Source organism: Tenebrio molitor, chromosome 1 (genome assembly GCF_963966145.1).
Source record: "Tenebrio molitor chromosome 1, icTenMoli1.1, whole genome shotgun sequence".
Taxonomy (NCBI): domain Eukaryota; kingdom Metazoa; phylum Arthropoda; class Insecta; order Coleoptera; family Tenebrionidae; genus Tenebrio; species Tenebrio molitor.
This window is the reverse complement of record NC_091046.1, coordinates 42,409,898-42,431,522: the sequence shown is the minus strand read 5'-3', so window position 1 is coordinate 42,431,522 and position 21,625 is coordinate 42,409,898. Positions and strand designations below refer to the sequence as shown.

The following is a 21,625-nucleotide window of genomic DNA, read 5'->3' as shown; positions in this document are numbered from 1 at the left end:
GTTGATTTTTCCCATTGCTGTCACGGTTCATGACGTCCTGAATGATAAAACCTAGATCACTTTTCAAAGGTTTCACATTTACTCACGACTAGGCCCGACGCCACAATCTTGTTGCCCCTGTTTACGGTGCCAACCTAAAATTAATAGAAGCAATAAAGTTCTGCCCTAAATTGTTCATTTTGGTTTGTATTACTTACAACTACCGAGCGATCAAATTAATTTGTAATCGAGTCATCTATGGATTTATCCATAATTCCGTATGTCTTTTGCGATTGATATCTAGAGGTCTAACCTGTGTTTATTGGAGCGTAGAGTTTAAGTAACGACATACGATTTCGGATTCATGGATAACTCGACTACAAATTTGATTTGATCGCTCTTTATAATACCCAAAAATTATCTTGGTCAATTGTCGGAGCATTTGTGTCAATCATTTTTTGAATGTCAGAATCTGTCAGTTTTATTTTTTCCCACACTTGTAGTACCGTATGAGCAACAAGTACTGATTGAGTTGGCAATAAATTCTAGTGATTTTTGGTGACTTTTGTGTCATGTTCCAACGAGAAAACCATTTTATTAATAAAAGAATACAAAAACCAAGACGTTTAAATTTGAAATGTATACCAGCTGTCAATAATGTCAATAAAACAAACCGAAATAGGTACAATTCAGTCTTGAAAATTTTATAATCTGTTTCAAAATCAAAAATCCACCAACACTGCATTCTACCTCGAAAATACAACCGACAACGTCGCCAACTTTTGTTTTTAGTGTGTTTGAAAGTGTCAGAAAAACGTGGGGTTATGAAATAAAACTGTTGACAGTCGTTTTGGTCGTAGTTCATCGTGTTTTTTAAATTCTTCGAAGCACTTAATGAACGCTCGCTTTAATTTAGCGGTTAAAAGATTCCTTGTTTTTCGGGGCATTTTTATAATTTGATATTTGTGACATACTGAAGGTCAAATTTTGGCGGAAAGTTGGGCCAACCCAGAAAAATGAAACTTATTCTAGGGATTTCTTTTTTTCTGCCGACATAATTCAACAGGTGGTGGATTTTTGATTTTGAAACAGATTATACAGAGCGCCCAGAAATGTGGTAGCAAGTTTTTTGATTGGTCCCGCAAGATGACACTTTTTTACCAGAGACCTTTTTTATGCATGGCAACGCCGCTATCTATATTGAGATAAATAAATGTCAAGAATTGTCAAACGTAAAACATTCAAATTTAAATTTTATTGAAAATGTTCAAATTGACCACCATTATGCTCAATGCATAACCATGGCCAACTGTATCGATATACACTAGACGTGTATACATGGCCGTTTCATTTTGCAATTTCTCCATAAGAGAAAAATTCCGATGAAACAATTGAAATTTCCCGTAAAGTAGCGACGCCATACGACTATAATTTTAACCAATCTTCAATCTACGAGTACGTCAACTTGTCAAATTTATATTCTTGGTTAGGTAACGGTTAGTTGTCGTATGTTATTTGTCTGTTAATTTGCTTGTCACTCGAAATTAATAAATTAAAATGAACACAACGAAACTAAACACGACAATCATCAACTCAACAATAAATGTTATAATTGACAATGAGCACAGAAAGGTAAGAAAATACTTCCAAAATCTGACGTTTGTGACGTTCAATTTGACAATTTCAAATTAAAAAAATTATTATGAAATGATCCAACAGATGTCGCTACTTTACGGTAGTTCATGGTTTGCTTTCTACGAACACTTTTATTTTGAAATTGAAACGGCCATGTATCATGTATACACGTCTAGTGTATATCGATACAGTTGGCCATGGCATAACTGAACCCTTCGAGCAACATCTCGACAAACTTTAATGCACAAATCGGGGGTAAAAATTGTTCGGAAAACCTCCTTAACATATTCTTTTGAAAAAATTCAAAAATTGAATGTTGCAAGATTGAACAAATTTGGCTTTTCGAAAGTCCCATCTTGTGACACTGTGTAAAAGTTACTACCACATTTCTGGGCGCACTGTATGTAAATTTTTTTTTTGCCAACTGAAACAGTTATTGTTGCTCACCCTGTAGTTCTAACGCCGAAGGATTTTTATGCATGCCTTACAAATTGTGTTGGTGTGTTTCGGGACTCGTAAAAAAGCTGCTGGTAGGTCAATTGTTCCTACCGAAGAAATCGTCGCACGAAGTAACGGGTGACTATTAAAATTTTCACTTAGGGTTGGCTATGGATCATCCTTTGTTTTCCGTTGCACCTTAGACACTGACAAGTTTGACATTTCAATAATACTATATATAGGCTCTGCCATTTCTATTGAAACACCACCTGTTGGATTTTTTCTAAAATTTAGCAATGTGTAACAGGTTCGGTTGGTTGTAAAACGGCTTTTAGTGAGAAATTTGAAATTTTGACATTTTCTAGTTCCTAAAACGTCAAAGCAAATCACTGTCAAAATAAGTATGATAAATTGATAAATCAATGATCTAACTACACATTTAGCAATTATTTATCTCTTCGACGCATCGTGCATTCTTAATATATATAACAATTTAATATAAATGTCAATAGAAATCTAAAAATTTTACGCCTGCGAGTCCTACCACTACAAATGTGAGTGAGTGGTTTTTAGCGTGGTTATCTGTCGTGGTTAGTTTTCCTGCTGGAAGGTGGAAGGTAAAACCCAAGGGAAACTCAAACAATTTTAATCAATGAACAAGGAATTTACTGGACTGGCGCCAGGTTTGGAATCTTGAAGGATTTCGCCTCTCAGGTGTGATTGGATAATTCTGTAGGCGGTAATATCAGATACCTATCTGGAAAAAAAAATTGGTATAATGGGGGTATCTAGGCAATGTGGGATAAGATTGTAAGGATAAAAAAAAAATCAGGAGTTTGAGGAACTCATAATTGAATGAATTGGGGAAAAGTTTAAGTAAAAAAATAATTAATTTTGGTTTATTTCAATGTACTTATATGTATTAAGTATTTTAATAAACTACACTTGCTGAAATGCTTTTTCTATTGAATATTTCTTATACTGAAACCACAGAGGATCGACGAAACCAACACGTAACCTCACTTTTCTGCTGTTAAAGTTAAATGAGTTATAATAATTAATAACAAATAAAACTGCACTTAAAGTTTAGCTGAAGAGATGAAAATCAAAGTTACAATTAATTCCAATTTAGAACAATAATTTAAGGTGTCCCCTCAAGGCGCATGTGCCAAGTGGCGTGTGATAAAAAGTGCGGGATTTAATTTTGATGTTATACCTAAATGTTAGCATTGTTAGCAAATGTAAATACGTTCTAAGCTGAAGACGCTGACGCTTTTTAGAATGATAGAAAAACACCTTTTTTAACTTACGGAAAAGATTTCTGAAATTTCAACACAAATTTTTCCGACTGACCACATTGGCTGACTTAAATGCAGTTTATCATATAATTAAATAAGAGTTCTCTTCATGTCAGCACGCATAAGGACTCGTTTTTTTTTTCTATTTTGCTCTATTTTCGCGAAAAAACAATAAATTCTTGATAATTATTGGGTTATAATTGAATGAAAGACGCGTTGAGTCAAATATGACATGACATTCAACAAAAATCAAGATTGGCAATAATAGTCAAAAAATTACTAAACATATTTGCAGCGTTGCCAAACTGTCAATCAACAGGTGGTGTTTCAATAGAAATGGCAAAGCCTATAGTTGAATTTTTTTAATAAACAATTGTCAAAACGTTGTCTTGTTGGTATGAGCCAAACTGTGATTTTCATGATAATACGATTGGTCACATTGAGTGTCAACATTTTTTTATGTAACTGAGCCTGCGCCCTAACGAGCGAGAGTTTATTTGAAATTCGAAAAGGTTTCTCCTGATTTCTCATTAAATTTGTTTTGAAAATGAATTCACGGAAGGTACGGGAAGTGAAGTGAACATAACCTTAACCATGATTTGGTGTCAAATTGTTATACAGCTGGTCCATATGTCCAAATTTTAGGGTGGTACAGTATGGTTTTTTTCTTCATTTTGACACTGACAATTGTTTATTAAAAAAATTTCACTATATGTTATGAGGAGCAAAAATGAAGTTTTATGTGCTGTGGCTGGTAGATTGGCTACCGAACGCAGTGAGGCAGACAAACCAGCCAAAGCAAAGTTGACGTTTTCCAAGGACTGTCACTTTGTCGCTCACGCGCGACAAAATGTACGAAACGCTCGCTCTCCGCTCCGCTCTCTTAATACACAAATATGTAGCTATTATTTAAATGGATTAAAAAAAATACTGGTAATTGTTCACTTTAACTACTTCTGGAATTTTCGCGTTTTTTCTGGCTAAACAGCCTCAGGGCGTCCTCCTAGATCGTGTCCCACCATTCAAACCTTGTGGAAATGCCTTTTTTTCTCTCTTGTTGTGTTTCAAGGTCGCGCCAAGTCTTAGTATAACTAAAGGGTAAGGAAAATTTTCATTTGCACAAGGTTTGACTGGTGGGAAACGATGTAGGAGGACGTCCTGAGGCTGTCTAGCCAGAAAGTAGTTAAAGTGAACAATTACCAAAATACTATTACAACAAACATTTAATATATTTTTAATAATGTTGTGATTAACACTTCATTTTTATTTATCACAGCAGGTAGGCATTCTTAACATCCAATTAATAATGTCGAGGTGGAATTAATCCAAATGCGGTATCGATCGCAGTAAATTCGGAAGACGTGGTTTTCATCCCAGCATAAGCAATGTGATCACTGACGACTAGGCCTGATGCTACAGTCTTGTTACCCCTGTTTATGGTGCCAGCCTAAAATTAATAGAAGCAATAAAGTTCTGCCCTGAATTGTTCATTTTGGTTTATACTTACAACTAGAGGCACTTGCAACAACGAGGATAAATTTTCAAGTTCACTGTTATTTATATCTGCACACACCAATCCTCCTTGATTACTTAAAACACAATACGATCCCACCAACGGGTTATTCGCTATCATGTGGCGGAAAACTTCAACTTGCAGAGTATCCGCGATAATTTCTTCGCTTTCCTGCAAAGACAACTTTAGAATACCACATTTCGGCAATGAGCTTCAGCAGACCTTATCTAGATCTGGGTGTACGATGGCAACATGATCGTTACAAGCGATCACATTTCCTAACGCACTCAATCTGTCTTGAATTGTTTCCACCTTAAACTGAATCAGGAAGTTCATTCCGAATGTGTTGCAATTCTGTGTCATAAGTTGCTTCAGGTAAAAGAAGTCCGTTTTTATTTCCAACACACATGCGACCTATTACTCTACAGCCCTCGAGTGAAGTGTTTATCACGGGAATTTCGGACAAGTCGCCCCTAATAAGACTTCAACGCCAATGTCAGATATTTCATCAACTTTTGTAATAATTAAAGCTTACCTGCACACATGTTCGGAATGTTCTTCACCGCCAAGCAATGCGTAAGAATTTGTAACTTTCATGAACACACCAATATCATCGCTGTTTGCAAACCGCATTCGGAGTGCCGTCTTTGGGCCTGCAAGAAGTCTACGCGTACGAAAACCTTGTTTAGTTATGTAGTGTGGAGTATTTGCAGTATGGCTATAACAATATTTCCAATCTTTTAAAGACCTGGCCAGCAAAAACCATTCGTAACTTTCTTGTGGCCCCGTGTAATTTCGACTATTTCGAGTTACAATTGTCTCATCGTGCGGAAAGATACCACTTGAACGTTCTGACTCGTTTTCAACAGACATATCACAGGAGGAACACCGAACACTTCACGGTCTACTAAAACAATACGTAAAATCTGCGGGGATACTACTCCACTTACTATATTGACGCGCTCCGCGCTATCTCAATATTGCGCCATATTGAATACATACGTTGATTCATAATTAATTATGCGCTAGGACTATTAGACGTAGGTACACATAAGCTCATTTCCGAAATGCTATCAAACTTAAAAAATACGGTTAAATATACCTACAACATAATTAATATTAGGTACTGTGAAGAAAAATAAAAATAAGAGCGCGCAACATGTCTGACCTAAATAACCGAATCACGAAAAACCAGAAAAATTTAAAAATTCTGATGTAACGTATTAATTGTGTAGGTACCGTTGTTTTTCAATGTCTTACGATAATTGGTAATGTTTACATCTGTTATTTACTCTTATAGTACTATGGCGGACAATAAATTTAGGCCGGCAAATTTCTGACATTTCAAAAAAGTCAATGCAAGCGACCATTTATTGTCATTATGACTGATGTGTCAGTTTGTCAAACTGAAGGTTTTCAAGCTGTTTGGCGTTTCCTTCGCCTTTTTTGTAACTTACAGATCATGACGTACTAGCATAACTGATTTATAGTAGCACTTCTCTCTGGTGCACGCTTCTTTTCCCAATTTTAATTTTGATTATCGCTGTCACGATGACAAGAATGACAAAAATCGAAAATGGGGTTAATTGAACATAATGCCAGCTTCACATTTTGATGTCAACTCAATGACAGGCCGGCCTAAATTTATTGTCCGCCATAGTACTATCGGGCCTTCAAATAAATATATATTTACAGTATTCTAATTCTGTGTGTAAAGCACAGACCAATAACGAATTAAGACTGTTAAAGTCCATATAAAACCTAGGAGACGTGGACGATGCTAGCGCAACCCTAGTGTAGGGCCGAACTAAATGACCGTATTTAGTCGATGATGAATCGACTATTTACGTTGACAGCGGGAAATTTGATTTATTCAAAAAATCAAATTTGTTCGTTTCAAAAATCTTTATTAATCATTGTCAAAAATTGGCTAATCAATTTCGTTATGATAAAAATGATAAAATAATCCAAAACGACTTTCGTACTTGTTCCGAGCCTCTTCTACCTGCGATGTCGAAGCCTGACTAACTTGTTTGAATTGTTTTTGACCAAAAAGTTCGTATTCGGTAAGTAATACTTTCGAAAAAAAAGTTATTACAAAAAATGTTATTTTCAGAATTGAAAAAAGGTGGATAAAGGTTTTAGATAGTTCTGGAATACTTTCTTCAAAATTACAAAATTCACTCACTTGGCAAGACCACTTTTCAGAAAATTATTCTACAAGTTCTCAAAAAACTAGATTTTATAGGTGTCCCGTGCCATTCCCATCAATTTTTCGTTCCAAATTCACAGTGTCACAAAATAACAGTTTTTTTAGACAATTCGAAGATTTTAATGACTATGTAAATTACAGAAGTTGTGATTCCTGATCCTGAAGTTATCCCAGAACGTGCACATTCATCAAAATCCTCAGGCAAAGTGTTATAGGTTTTTCAACGTACCAAAATTTGTGAACTCAATCTCAGAGAAAAGATAATCTATTACATGGATCGTTATAAGCGAAAAACAATTTCAAAATTCAAACCTTTATAAGAAAACTCTAAAAATAATGAAATAAAATGTTTGGGTAATTGTTTGTCTTTGTTTTTTTTTCAATAAATAAAACCATAATATGAAAATAGGTAAATAAAAACAAAAAAATATGTCCGTATGCAACTAATTATACATTCGATTCAATAATTGAGGAATATGCAACTTATTATACATCTAGTTCGGCCCTACGTTAGCGCGTCGCTAGTATCGCGCGTCGCTGAAATTTGAATAGATCTAGACAGTCTTACTATGTTTAATTGTCTGTGGTGTAAAGTTATTTTTGTAGGTAACCAATTATTCTTCGGAGTAACAGGTTACATAGTAATCTTTTTCCCAATTTCATATTGTCATATTCCCTGGAAGGGGAATAGGGAGAATCGTGGAGGGAGAAAAGACTGGAGATGGCACTAATTCAAATAAGTGTACCGGCCCGCGAAAACTACAGAGCCATAAAAGGTTTCTGAATATCATATATTTAAAAATATTTAAATATATGCTGAATATAGACGCTACGCCAATGGCTTCTTTATCTAGCGCATTGTGGACTGGGTCATAAAAGGTTGTATATTTGTGTGTACTCAAAATCCTACAGTAATAGGTCACTTTACGGCGTAGCAACCATTACTGTACCATTTTGAGTAATATTCAACTTTTTTACGAACAAATTTTAATATTCTTAAAATGCGAAAAAATAGCATATAACCTACGCTCCTCGTCAGAAAAGTCATTTTACTGGACTCCTATGGCATTTAAGTATACCTACTCCTCTACTAAACTTCCACTTTTCTGAACTCGTTACGTTATCTACTATTATTGAATAAGAAACTTTTTGAACGTAAATTTGGCCGACTATAATTAATAACAAACACATTTTTTTATATTATTTAACACACTTGTAGATACTTAGTAGAAGACGTTTACTGTTGTTTTTATATTTGTTTATATTGTTACATGTTTAAAATAAAGTAATATTATAAACACTACTGAGACATTTTACTGTCAATCAAGAGGTTAAAATTGTTCACTTTTCCCGCTGCCTCCGTTGCAGAGCGACTCCTGACATGAAAAATAGTAAAATCTGTACGTTTCATCTTCAAAGGTTCTGTTGATGTACAATGGATAGTTCTCGCATCCTCTATACATGGAAGCGACTATATTTTCTTCATCCTGTACACGTTCTCGTAAGTATGCTGTCAACAGTAATTACTCTACTTACCTTGTATTCTTGTCTTATTATAGTACAATAATTCTTGTTGCAATCAGTGGCTAAAAGTTCTTCAGGATGATCGATACAAGTTTTGTCAAAGTCAGGGTCGGTTTCAGCCACCGAACAGGTGTAACACTCCAAGGAGAACCCAATGCCACAAAGGGTAGCGAAAACGACCAGAATCAAACTTGACTTCATCGTTACACTTTACTTTATACATCAAAAAACATTCGAGTCTTTTATAAGGAACAGGATAAGATGTTTCCAAAAATTGATTGCAAAATACATTGTTAATTATTTAGATATATCTTATCAAACGGATATGTCCCATCGAAATGTGGTCGTCGGAAATGACGTCGATTATTTAAACGGTTGAAGGGGTTCTTTTATGATTATTTTTTGTTCGACACTGTCAGAATTTGAGAATTTTCTCCTATGTGAACGGATTTTGATAAATGTCACCACTTGTCAAAACGAAACGTCAAGCTAATTTTAACGATTTTAAGCGATTTGGAGCCTTTAAGGGGCTCGTTGAACAAAAAAAAGTTGTATTCAACTCGTTCGTGTATAAATTGGGCTTTTTCTGGCACTCGTAGGCCTTTAAAACGCTCGTTTCACTCGCGTTTTAAAGTGGCCCACGCGTGCCAAAAAAGGCCCAATTTACACACAAACTACTATTACGAAAATTGATTGCAAAATACATAGTTAATTATTTATATCTTATCAAACGGATATGTGCCATCGAAATGTGGTCGTCGGAAATGACGTCGATTATTTAAATGGTTGAAGGGGTTCTTTTATGATTATTTTTTGTTCGACACTGTCAGAATTTGAGAATTTTCTCCTATGTGAACGGATTTTGATAAATGTCACCACTTGTCAAAACGAAACGTCAAGCTAATTTTAAAGATTTTAAGCGATTTGGAGTCTTTAAGGGGGTCGTAGAACAAAAAAAAGTTGTATTCAACTCGTTCATGCCCAATTTACACACAACTTATGTTAATAACGTTTTTTCAAAATCTGCTTATCACCTATCTCATTACTTTCTGAAGGACATTCATTTCCATTTGTTTGAACCTTTATTCAGTTCAGATTTTGAGCTGTTTTGCAGATTTTTACTTCGTACTTACTACCCCAAAAGTAATTTTCCGCTGATCGGACCTTTGATAAGTAAGTTTGAAGGATGAATGATCTAATAATACCCAAATGGTTTTGAATTAAAACGAGGTCGGTAGAACTAACGAGAATAAGTCAAAACACACAATTGCGACCAGAACGGCGGTTGTTAACAGATCCATGGCCAATTAGAAAGCATTCATTTTGTAACACTTCTCTTTTCGGTCAAGTTAAACGTAAAAGCGAGCCAAAACGCATTCAACAAAAAAAGATTTGTCCACAAGTTAAAATCAGAAATTTATTGAAACACTTGAGTAGGTAGGTACAAAATTTCAGTTTTAGTTTTGGTCTTAGATTAATATGTACATTTTCATTGTTTATCTCGCTGTAACTCAAACAAAATAGTGCATCAGCGCAAGTGACAGAATTAGCGAGAGGGAGATCTGTATCAAGGTACTTCCGTTTCCTGTTCCCGGAACCAGAAGAGTGGATTTGTCGCCCAAAGGTGTGTTTCCTGAACTGTCGTCGCCCGATTTTCCAGAACCTCCGTTGCAGAGTGACACCTGACATGCCGTATAATAAAACCTGTAGGATCCATCTTCGATGATTTCGTTCATGTGCAGCGGCTCATCTTCACAGCCTCTGAACATGGACGCGACTTTATCTTTAGGGTCCTGCGAAATTTACATGAGCGATTTGTCTCAAAAACACATTTTATTTACCAAATACTCTTGTCTGATGGTAGTGCAGTACTTTTTGTTACAGTTGACTGTGCCAATTTGTTCAGGGCTGTCGACGCAAGTCCTGTCAACATCTTGTTCACCCACTGAACACGCGTAGCACTCTAGAGAGTGTCCGACGTGACAAAATGCGGCAAAAGTCAACAAAAGCAACACAGTCTTCATGGTAAAATTTACTTCACACAATAAATTACAACTAAAAGTTCTAGCAACAATCTTAGATAGGGAAGATATCTGATAAAAACTGATTAGGAAATAATTAAAACTGACGTTTGCCATTGGAGATAATTCTATTTTAAAGCACTGAGTAATTCCACAACTTCATCAAATACTGAATCTGTTCTATCAATGTTTTCTTTCAACAAATTCTTCATAAAATTTTCAATTAACTCATTTCTAACATCTAGAAATTCTGTAAGAGTGAAAGTCTTTTCTGGTTTGTCCATTTTGGCGAAGGAACAATTTGGAGAGTGCTTCTGATGTTCCCTCCACGGATCGTCGTCTTCATCCCAACAGTCTAGCGACTTGTTACAGAAAAAGCACTTCACAGCGTCAGGTTCATGCTTGTTTCCCGAAAAAACAAAACCTGCCTCTGCTAGCTGAAAACGAGAAATGTAGTATGTTGTGCACACAGGGGAATCACTACCTTTCTTGCACTGCATTTGGCTTGGTCTTTAAACACCCACGATTTGAACGTTGCCTTACGATTTGCCTCTAAACAAAAATCGACTTGGGCCTGCAGCGTCTAAAACACCAAAATGCAAAAATTATCTCGTTGAATTCGGACTTTGCGAACGGAGATACCTTCAAAATGTTCTGTGTCGTTTTGTTCATTAAGGTCATTGTGTAGATATAGTAGATATGGCTAATAACATAAAAAATAAACAGACAACGGCTGGCAACATTTAAATTTTATAACGCATGCGCGTTGCCCAACTGTCAAACGTCAATTGGGGCGCCAAAGTTGAAAATTTGGAAGAGAACGTGTATAGTGGGTTGCCTGCATCTTGTCACTGAAAACACGGCAAGAGAAATAAAATTAGGTAATATTAGATATTGGCTTCAATATTTTACTGTTTTTATAATTAATATAAATACTAGGATTATTATGTTAAAATATTATACACGTTTTAACTGTTTTCAACAGTTTTAACAGATTTTTTGACACTGACGTCTGCTTCACCGTCTTTTGAAAATGTGAAATAAAATTTGAAAAATTGTTTTCTTTAAAAGAATTTACTGATCACGTCACAACACTTTGGCCGTTTGATAAAACATTAGTTACGCTTTACGTGTGATTATCGATCAAACACACCCTCAACCGATTTTCTATAGCAACGCTCTTGTCACATTTAAAATAATTTCCCTTAAAAGAAACAGTCAGTTTTGTGATTGTGTTGCAAAATGTCCGACGCAGAGTCCGACCTCTTGGAGGGAAATGTGGAAAGTCTGGAGGTGAAAGGAATTATCGGATTCGATGGTGACGTTGCATTTTCGTACCGCTGCGATTAATTCAACGATCACTTTCCAGGGACCACAATTAAAGGTTTTATCATGCATCCAGACGAGAAGCACGCGGTGTATCCACTGGGAAATAAAGTGACCATCCAGGACTGGACCACGAAGACGCAAGTTTTCCTCACCGGTCACACCAACACCATATCGGCCATCGACGTTTCCAGATCTGGAAAGTACATAGCCAGCGGGCAAATTAATCACATAGGCTTCAAGGTATGGGTTCAACCCTGAGGGTATTATCTTTGATTTGTGAACTGTCAGGCGCGGGTCATAATCTGGGACTTCGACAACCACACCATCGTCTCCCAGCACGAGCTGCACAAGGTCCGCGTCGAAGCGGTGTCATTTTCCAGCAACGACAACTACCTATTCTCGATAGGCGGGCGCGATTGCGGTTCTTTGGTGGTATGGGACGTGACCCAAGGTCAAGTAATCTGTGGTTCCGCGGTCGCACACGGAATCCAAGGAGAGGCCACGACCATCTTGAGCATGAACAGGCGTGGTCCTTGCTTCATGACGGGCGGCGACAACCACCTGGCCGTCTGGACGGTGGACAAAGACGCCCGCAAAGTGCAGTCGCTGGACGTCAGCACCGGCAAGCTGAAGAGAACCATCCTGTGCATGGACGCGAACGAGCGCGACGAGCTGTGCTACTGCGGCACCGCCACCGGCGACGTCCTCAAGATCAGGCTGAACTACCACCACGACCCCGACGTGCTGGCGCCCGCCAAGCACCCGATGACGGTCGGCTGCTTCACGAGGATCAGCAACAAGAGGCTGCCGATGGGCCGAGTCGACCTCTACAGCATGGGGGTCAGGTCGATCCGGCGGCTGTTCGCGGGGCCGCTGCTGATCGGGGCCGGCAACGGCGTCATCGAGCTGGTGGAGGAGACCAAGTCCACCGGGGCGCAAGCCAAGATCCCCTCGGTGCCCACGCTGCGCGTCGTAATTCCATCACACCGCTTTAGATTGTTTGCCGATTGGTCTGTTTCAGCTGAAAAGTACCAACGTGTTCGGATCGGTGACGTCGCTGCAACTCATGAAGAACGACACAGTGTTCCTCGCGGCCACCACCAACAGCGAGATCTTCTCGGTAAACATGGACACATTCGAAACAGAACTCCTCGTAACTTGTCATATTTCCACGATCTACGACATCGCTTTCCCTTAGTAAGTCTGTGGGCACGAACTGGGTCGCAACTTGAGACGCAATCCTTCCAGCAACTTTTCCGAAGTGTTCGCAACTGCCAGCAAGAACGACGTGCGAGTCTGGTCTTTGAAAACTCACCGAGAGCTGCTCCGCATCGAAGTGCTCAATTTTAGCGCCTCCAGCGTCCTGTTCTCGCACGACGGCAAATCCATTCTGACAGGTTGGAACGACGGAATCATCAGATCCTTCACTCCGCTCACCGGACGATTGATTTACGCCATCTTGAACGCGCACAACAAGGGAGTCTCGGCCTTGGCGACCACTCACGAAGGAGACATCCTCCTCAGTGGAGGCTGCGAAGGACAAGTTAGTACCCCAGATGCGAACCAAAACGAGACGAAATTGTGATTTTAGGTGAGAATGTGGTCGATCACTCCCTACCGCCAGCAACTGATCTGCACTCTGAAAGAGCACAAAGCTCCAGTTTCTGCCGTCGACATCAACAAAGCGGGTACCGAAGCGGTCAGTGCCGGGACTGACGGTACTTGCATAATATGGGACTTGGTGCGTCAGTGTCGCCGGCAAATCCTCTTTGGTACCACTCTGTTTATGTGCGCTCGGTACTATCCGACCGACGTACAAATTCTAACCGGTGGTTCTGACCGTAAACTGTCGTACTGGGAAGTACTCGACGGGACTCTGGTCCGTGAGGTGGAAGGTTCCACGTCGGGGGCCATCAACGCTTTAGACATCTCCGAAGAGGGAAGCGTTTTCGTGACAGGAGGAAACGACCAAATCGTCAAGTTGTGGAACTACCAACTTGGTAATTTCTGTTAAGATGTCTTCCAGTTCAGTCGTTCATTTCGGTGTTTTAGGTGTTACCACTCACATTGGTACTGGACATGCGGCTGTCATCACCGCGGCGCGATTCAGTCCCGATCAGAAACACATCGTGACGACTAGTGGTGCGGGGACTATATTTATTTGGAAGAGTCCTCCGGATATGATAAAGGCCAAGGAAAAGACGGATGAAAATGAAGCGGTGGTTTCTAAAGAGGAGAAGACTGACGGTGGGGAAGAATTGATACAAGATTTGCCGACTGCAAGAAGCGAAAAAAGCGCCAAGAGCGACAAGAATCAGCCGATTTGTCGGTGTCCGTGCCCGAAAAAAGCGCAAGCGAGAAACAGTAAAGGCGGAGGAGTGGGAGATGGGGACAAAATCAAAAGTCCCGAAGTTAGGGCGAGTCCGAAAGAGGCGAGAACGCCGGAGGTCAAGCCGAGTCCCAAAGGAGGGAAAACTCCGGAGGTTGCTGCAAGTCCTAAAGGAGGAAAAAGTCCGGAGGTTGCTGCAAGTCCGAAAGGAGGAAAAACTCCGGAGGTTAAGCCAAGTCCGAAAAATGAAACGAATGGGAAAAAGTGTGGGTCGGGAACCGGTTCTGCGCGGAAGAATTGACAATTTTATCTGTTTATTTATTTATATTTTGTTTAAATACATTTGTCATGCAAATATGTGGTGTGGTTTATAAGTTAACATTTGTGGAAAATATTTACACTTTTGTATCGCGCAATAAACAGCACGGCTAATATCTTGGGTTCATGAAAAAAATATTTGTAAAGATAAATTCAAAGAATTTTAGAGTCTCGTCACCATATTTGTGACTTGAATTCTGTTGACGGAAAAAAGAAATCCCTAGAATGAGTTTCATTTTTTTGGGTTGGCTCAAACTTCCACCAAAATTCGATTTGTCACAAATATCAAATTATAAACTATGGCTATATCGCTATTATAATTATAGCTACCATGGCTACCATATCATACATTTTGAGTGAAATAAAAAAATGAGAATAAAAAAAGGTAATTGTTCACTTTAACTACTTCTGGAATTTTCGCGTTTTTTCTGGCTAGACAGCCTCAGGGCGTCCTCCTAGATTGTGTCCCACCATTTAAACCTTGTGCAAATGCCTTTTTTTCTCTCTTGTTGTGTTTCAAGGTCGCGCCAAGTTATATATACAAGTTATATATGTTAGGTTAAGGCAGATGTCATTCAAGATGTCACATTCATCATCGATCACATGAATCTATTTTTATTTTTTTAAATAAAACAACAAATGGCGGTTCTGAAAACAACCCTGTTTATTCTAATGCACGTGAGCTTATCGTACAAAACAGGAAGAAAAGGTATAACACAAGCCAAAAGGGATTATGAAACGAAAAATAAATACAATCAGAGGAAGTGCTCAAAGTGGCCACCATTCATTTGCAAGCATAACCGTGCCAGTCGCAAAAGATTCAGTTTAGAATTCGTAACCATTTCAGGAGTAATTGTGGCAAAAGCTTCCTGAACGCAACTCCTGAATTGTTCTCCTATAGCAATAAGGCAATAGGACCGCACAGGCCAGTGTCGTGGACCACCACAATTAATCAATCGATGAGGATACTGTTGATCCAAAATTTCTCAAATTGTCGACTGAAGTGTGGTAGTGCGCCGTCGTGTTGAAACTAGCCGATAGCACAAAAAAGATGTGGAATGTCTTCAAGCAAATTGGAAAGTTCTGCATTCAAAAATTCACCATTCAAAGTTCTGGGTGAATGTCTCGGGCTTACCGTGCAGGAAATTCTAAAGATCCTACCTAAAGAGGGAAGTTAGCTGACATGTAAACCAATTTCTACTGAAGACATACTACACGATTCCCTAATAGAGCAACCCACAAATTTATATAAAATCGTTGCTGAAATGCTCTTGAAAATAGAGCATGTGGATTTACTTCATTTTCACATTCTACCTAAATTATCAACATTTTCACATAATCCGCTGCAGAATACATTATGAAAGAGCACGGTTGACCACGACGGCGGTACTAAAGCGATTTGATGTGATTTGAATGAAATTTTGACACTGACGTTTCTCAAAAGTTTCATAGCCGGTGAAAACGTAATAAAATATGCAACCTAGCAACAATTACGGGAAATAGACCTGGATGGCTTAAAATGCTTTGATTGGTCGAATTAAACTGTTCTTTTCATGAATACCGTTCAACATAGAAAAATTTTTCATTTGGACTATTTATTTGTCCTTTGATGAAGATTTCTCCTTTTTTCTCTGGGGCGCGAGTTCTGGGACACCGTGTATAAGGGTAAGGAAAATTTTCATTTGCACAAGGTTTGACTGGTGGGAAACGATGTAGGAGGACGTCCTGAGGCTGTTTAGCCAGAAAAAACGCGAAAATTCCAGAAGTAGTTAAAGTGAACAATTACCTAAAAAAACGATGAACTACGACCAAAACGACTATCAACCAAGGAGTATAGAATAATAGGGAGGGGACATACGGCCGCCTTAATGCGCATGTCTGCTATTAGTACGCCCCAAGAAAGTGAATAAAATCAGTTGCGTTGTTATATTGAAGGTGGTTTTCTAGTTTCTCATACTCCGAATACATTTGTGATGCAAAAAAAAATAGTGTTTTATTTTCCTGCAGTTTTATTGTTAATTCCCAACATCTCAAGTAGTGCTAACTGGGGCGTACCGCACGGGTTGCATAAAATTGCGCCCGTTTCCTTGTCCCTCACCGCTTCAATTTACCGCGCCCATAAGCTAGCTTATGTCCCCTCCCTATTATTCTATACTCCTTGCTGTCAATAGATTTCTTTCATAACCCCACTTTTTTCTGACACTTGCAAATAAACACACTAAAAACAAAAGTTGGCGACGTTGTCGGTTGTATTTTCGCGGTAGAATGCAGTGTTGGTGGATTCTTGATTTTGAAACAAATTACAAATACGATATGATAAAAAAAGAGGGGTGACTATGGAATCGAAAATTTCTGAAAAAGGGCGTCATAACTTAATAAAATGTCACTTGTCAATTTTGGCATTTGTGTCACTCGAGAACACAAACTGTTCATGACAAAATCTTATTTCGGAAATGGAAACGAAAAAAATGGTGACTGGGTTTTACATAACCACAATTTTGACAGAATCTCTTAACTTTTACAGTGTTTAAAAGGTTGGAAAATGGAGAATGGTCGCATTTCCTGCGGCAATGCATAGAAGAATTTTGTGCGATATTTCCGATTGTTTGTATTTTTTGACATTACTTAAACTTTTTGTTAGATTTTTTTACAAAATAAATGAAAACTAGACAGTTGGCAATGATTTAAATTGTCATATTTTTGTCACTGCCAAAATGAATGAATTTCCAAAACGGAGTAAAGCATCAATAAGCAAGCAGACGAAGCAGCAGATTTTAAAAGCTTTCAACAAAATAAAAGAAATTCCTCATGGAGATAATGGAAACGTAAGTACGAAAAGTACAAAATTGTAGAAGCAGTGGCGGATGTTTTTTCGGTAAATTCTAATCTAAAATAAAACTCTCTCTAAGTTTATTAATTAATAATTAATTTAATATTATTAATTATCAATTAATTATTTAAATGGCGATGTCACTTTTACTGTCAACATAAATTTAAAAGATAACAATTTCATAGAAGATAAAAGTATTCGATCATACCTATGGTATGTACTACTTTCTTTTGTCGATTTGAACACCATGGCGTAGAAAAATATTATGTCATCATTAAAAACTTTCTCAACAAGGTTGACATAAATAGGTCATTATCTCAGTTTTGGTTAACCTGGATTGGAAGTGTACATATCTTGCTCAGATCATCATTAGATATCAATTATTACGTACCACGATTAGGATCAAATTAATCAAACATGTCAAATTAAGCCGTATGGAAAAGATAAAACTGAGTTTCGAAGTATTTTATTTATCAAATTCGTGACCATCATAAAAAGCACATGAGTCAAACACGAACGTGAGTCATGTTGTAACAAGCCACCCACACATTTATTAACAAAATAATTGAAATCGAGCAGCTTCCCTTTCACGTGCGTTGTTCAAATGAGGAAGAACCTAAAGTTGACAATTTATGTTGAAACAACACACTTCTTCAGTACCGGCATGTTCACAGTCTGAGTACTCCACACTGAAGACCAGGAAGCAGGTGGTTGCATAATAATAAGAAATATTCGACAGAAGAATTGACAAAAACTGATCGATTCTTATCAGACCCTTCTGTTCATTTTGATATTTTGCTTCACCCACAAACAAATACCTTATCAGTTAGATCATGTCCCTTTTAAGTCCTCACAGAGAGCACGTTGTACTTCACATCTAGGTACCACCAAAATGTTAGATCTGGAAATTACCATCACAGGTGTTAAACTTTTCCCTCTCCAAACGTTCGAGCAAGCACTCATTTTCCTGCTTCAATAATGGTACCTTATTAATGCGACGTGTATAATGAATTGCACCTTTGTTATCACCTTATCTGGACTGAAATCTCCAACGTGATGTTTGTGAGCGCTTTGCATAAAAATGTAAATTGTGGGTCACTTTCGCAATTTCTCCGGGCCCCAGGATCACTGTCAATTTGACTGTGACTGTTTGGAGGCGCATAATGGTACGCCACACGAGTACCTGTTCATTCCAAAAAGTACACACAAGCGTAATTACATCACATTCTGATCGTCACACCGAATGAAATCGAATGCCGGTTAAGTAAAACCTGCGTTTGTTGCTCGTTTGGTTTAGTTCGAGTTGATACTTACAGTGTAGAGGTTGAAGTTCGAAACGCGCACCATGCCCAATTGTCCCAAATGCGAAAAACCGGTCTACTTTGGTACGTACAACAAAACAGAAGATAAATTACCGATATAAAATTATATAACGCAACCGGTATTCGATCGATTATTTCCTGTGATACAATATTGATCAAAAATTCCGGTAAAAAACATGTTGTGCGAAACCGATTCAAGAAAGGAAATGTTTTGGCCGTGTTTTTATTTTAGTGCAGAATCGTGTATAGCGAAGTGGCCTTGTTGCGATTTGAGAAATCGGCACTCGAACTTTCTATTTTTGCGATTTCTGCAAATACGCCGAACATTTAAGGATGGAAATTTAACCGCTCCTATTTTTACCATATAAAGAGTGTTTGTTTACATTTTCTATACTTTTATGCATATTTATCCTAGCCAGGAGATAAGCCCACAGTGATGACATCTGTTGACCTCAACTACCTTCACAGAACTGAACCATCTCTGTCAACATTTTTTATCTCACCTTTTATTAGTGATGCATGAGTAATGTTGCTTGGCCTTTAAAAGTTGACGTAATTTGTATACATACAACATGACAGCTTTACTTCCTTTTGTTCCATCGCTCGGCATTTCCAATTAATTTTCTCAAAATTCGTTCTGAATATTAACGAGCAGTGTACTGTCTTGTAAAATCAAATGAACAACTGACGCCGTAAACACACAATTTAAAATTGGCGCCAGTTTTAGTTCGTAAATGTCAATTGTGATTTGTGACCTTGAAAAATAGAGCACAAACGGGGTGGAGTAAAATAACGGAAGCCTTATCGAGGCGGAAATATTTATCTCGGACGGTATCCAACGTGTCGTTTAGGAGAAATGTTCGCCGATTTGCATAGTCATTATCCCGGGATGTAATTTTAAACACAGGCGTACCAACCTTATCGCGTCGATAGTTTGAAAAACGGCCAGCAAGATAAATAACATGGCGTAGAACAACAATAGAAAAGGGTGTGCAGCGGGTCGTTCGGGTAATTAGCTAATGGATGTGGCGAACGGTTTGTTGTTGGTTTTTTCTTTCCGCACACCACTGCAAAAATAGCTGTTTAGGTGTAAAATATCGCGTTACGAGTCGCCATTGATGTGGTATTGTGTCGCAATGGAGTAATTTGTTTACCGGGTAAACATCAATAAAGACAGGATAAGCCTAGTTGAGCGTGGACTGGGGAAAAATTAATCTTGTGGTTATTTTACAGCCGAACGCAAGACGTCGTTGGGGAAAGATTGGCATTCGGCATGTCTGCGATGCCAGAAATGCAACAAGACCCTGACTCCGGGCTCCCACGCCGAACACGAGGGTAAACCTTATTGCAACCAACCCTGCTATGCGGCCCTCTTCGGCCCCACCGGCTTCGGACGCGGAGGCGCGGAGAGTTACGTCTACAAGAAATAATTAATTTCAGAGACCTTCCACCCACAACTTCTTCATACGTTAAATGGTACCAACGGGAAACTTCTTTCTTTTCTCGAGGGTTATTTTTCTACCAGAATTTTTATGTATTCGTCTAGGTACGAGGAAAATAAAAACATTTACTTTTTTTAGAATGTGTTATCTTTTTATGTGCTTTCCTTTTATCCGAAGGTCTTTTTCGTTTAATGCACGGAATCGTTTTACAAATAAACACCATTTTATTGATAATTTTACCAAATCTGTGTTGGAAATGTTTCGGGACGTTCATGTTGAAACATGGGGTGATATAATTTTCTACAACGATAAGTTGTTACGACTGTTATCATAACTGATAAGTCCATGTGGTAATTCTATTCACAAGGACAAAAATGCAATAAAGAAAAAGGTGATTTCGAAGCTTTTATTGTCCTAACAAAGGCCTACCAAATTATTTTTTTAGTCTTTCACGTCTGGGGTCTACTTTACAATCCATATTTTCATTTGATATTTCTTAAATTTTATCGGCATCAAATTGAATTTTTTACGATCACAAAAAATATGCTTTTGTTCAATTTTAGTTGTCAAACCTTTAGATTTTATTATTATACAACTTCGGCGTAGAAAGCTATTCCTCAGACCGGAGCCATAAATTAGTGACATTATAAAATGTAAATATTTTGTCAAAGGTAATAATGACAACTCACTTCATTGAAAGTTTTTTCTGTGCGAATCCGTTTTAGACTCGCTCCTGTATAACAAAAAAAAAAAAAAAAAGTAAAGCAACTATGTATTAAGAAGTACGTAATAGTAACTGAAATTAAATAAAAAGGTATTGAGATGCAAACATTTTTAAAAATCTAAGCCACATGTTTATAAAGTACAACTTTTTTTACAAGTGGGAAATTTACACACACGAGTGTTACGATCCCACGCGTAAAAAAGGTGCTTGATACACAAGTTGTAAACATATTTTCTTTACTACAAATGATTGGGAAAAAATAATTAATAAAACTTCAAAAGCTAAATTTAAAAACTGGCACCATATTGAAGTGTACACAAATAGAATTTTTTACAATTTTACGGTGATTAATGTGATAATTAAACACTGTCAAGTATTCCACTAGAAATTCGTTCCGTGTTTTCTTTGTAGCAACTTAAGCAAAATTTCGTGAATTGCAAGTGTACCGTTGCGTAAAATAAAGTTTCCCAAACTGTAAAATAATGTGTTTTATTTACGACCCTGTAATATATCCTATTTATTTCAATAGTTTGAGATAAGTAAGGTGTAATAACTTACTCGTGCCGTAATAAATGTTTTACTGCACGCTGCGCGGTAAAGTAAAATGATGAGAAAAAAAAAGAATATTAATTGACGCTGCCACTTTGTCTCAAAAATAATGTCCTCTTTGCAAACTTTCACAAAAATGAAAAGCAAATTTTACTGTTTATA

The 21,625-nt window shown here is 37.8% G+C and overlaps 3 protein-coding genes, 2 long non-coding RNA genes and 1 pseudogene across 5 annotated transcripts; 2 read left to right on the top strand and 4 right to left on the bottom strand.

Annotated features, from left to right (window-relative positions):
- Positions 1-30: 30 nt before the first annotated feature.
- Positions 31-1,279, bottom strand: LOC138132108 (uncharacterized). The gene is made up of 2 exons (XR_011159984.1): positions 390-1,279; positions 31-134 (listed from the first exon to the last, which is right to left on the bottom strand). It is a non-coding gene; the product is annotated as an uncharacterized lncRNA (long non-coding RNA).
- Positions 1,280-4,555: 3,276 nt separating this feature from the next.
- LOC138132055 (eukaryotic translation initiation factor 6-like) lies at positions 4,556-5,992 on the bottom strand (annotated as a pseudogene).
- A 2,319-nt stretch (positions 5,993-8,311) lies between these two features.
- Positions 8,312-9,573, bottom strand: LOC138132006 (uncharacterized). Its single transcript, XR_011159961.1, has 2 exons — positions 8,612-9,573; positions 8,312-8,562 (listed from the first exon to the last, which is right to left on the bottom strand). It is a non-coding gene; the product is annotated as an uncharacterized lncRNA (long non-coding RNA).
- Positions 9,574-10,110: 537 nt separating this feature from the next.
- On the bottom strand, positions 10,111-10,623 carry LOC138129472 (uncharacterized). Its single transcript, XM_069045801.1, has 2 exons — positions 10,441-10,623; positions 10,111-10,392 (listed from the first exon to the last, which is right to left on the bottom strand). The coding sequence occupies exons 1-2, from the start codon at positions 10,621-10,623 to the stop codon at positions 10,111-10,113; spliced, it is 465 nt and encodes a 154-aa protein (XP_068901902.1).
- Positions 10,624-11,427: 804 nt separating this feature from the next.
- On the top strand, positions 11,428-14,633 carry LOC138131993 (cilia- and flagella-associated protein 52). The gene is made up of 7 exons (XM_069049302.1): positions 11,428-11,938; positions 11,990-12,189; positions 12,238-12,921; positions 12,971-13,146; positions 13,198-13,492; positions 13,541-13,949; positions 14,002-14,633. Exons 1-7 carry the CDS (start codon positions 11,863-11,865, stop codon positions 14,577-14,579), a joined length of 2,418 nt encoding a protein of 805 aa, XP_068905403.1. The 5' UTR covers positions 11,428-11,862; the 3' UTR covers positions 14,580-14,633.
- Positions 14,634-18,647: 4,014 nt separating this feature from the next.
- On the top strand, positions 18,648-20,330 carry LOC138132002 (cysteine-rich protein 1-like). Its single transcript, XM_069049314.1, has 2 exons — positions 18,648-18,811; positions 19,982-20,330. Exons 1-2 carry the CDS (start codon positions 18,772-18,774, stop codon positions 20,176-20,178), a joined length of 237 nt encoding a protein of 78 aa, XP_068905415.1. The 5' UTR covers positions 18,648-18,771; the 3' UTR covers positions 20,179-20,330.
- The last annotated feature ends 1,295 nt before the right edge of the window (positions 20,331-21,625 follow it).

Bases quoted from the DNA above. Each gene is read 5' to 3' on its own strand.
- LOC138129472 (XM_069045801.1), bottom strand. From the start codon at position 10,623: ATGAAGACTGTGTTGCTTTTGTTGACTTTTGCCGCATTTTGTCACGTC. The intron at 10,393-10,440 runs GTAAATAAAATG...TAAATTTCGCAG, and splicing joins CCATCAGACAAGAGTATTTG to GACCCTAAAGATAAAGTCGC.
- LOC138131993 (XM_069049302.1), top strand. From the start codon at position 11,863: ATGTCCGACGCAGAGTCCGACCTCTTGGAGGGAAATGTGGAAAGTCTG. The intron at 11,939-11,989 runs GTGACGTTGCAT...ATCACTTTCCAG, and splicing joins AGGAATTATCGGATTCGATG to GGACCACAATTAAAGGTTTT. The intron at 13,493-13,540 runs GTTAGTACCCCA...TTGTGATTTTAG, and splicing joins GTGGAGGCTGCGAAGGACAA to GTGAGAATGTGGTCGATCAC.
- LOC138132002 (XM_069049314.1), top strand. From the start codon at position 18,772: ATGCCCAATTGTCCCAAATGCGAAAAACCGGTCTACTTTG. The intron at 18,812-19,981 runs GTACGTACAACA...GTTATTTTACAG, and splicing joins CGAAAAACCGGTCTACTTTG to CCGAACGCAAGACGTCGTTG.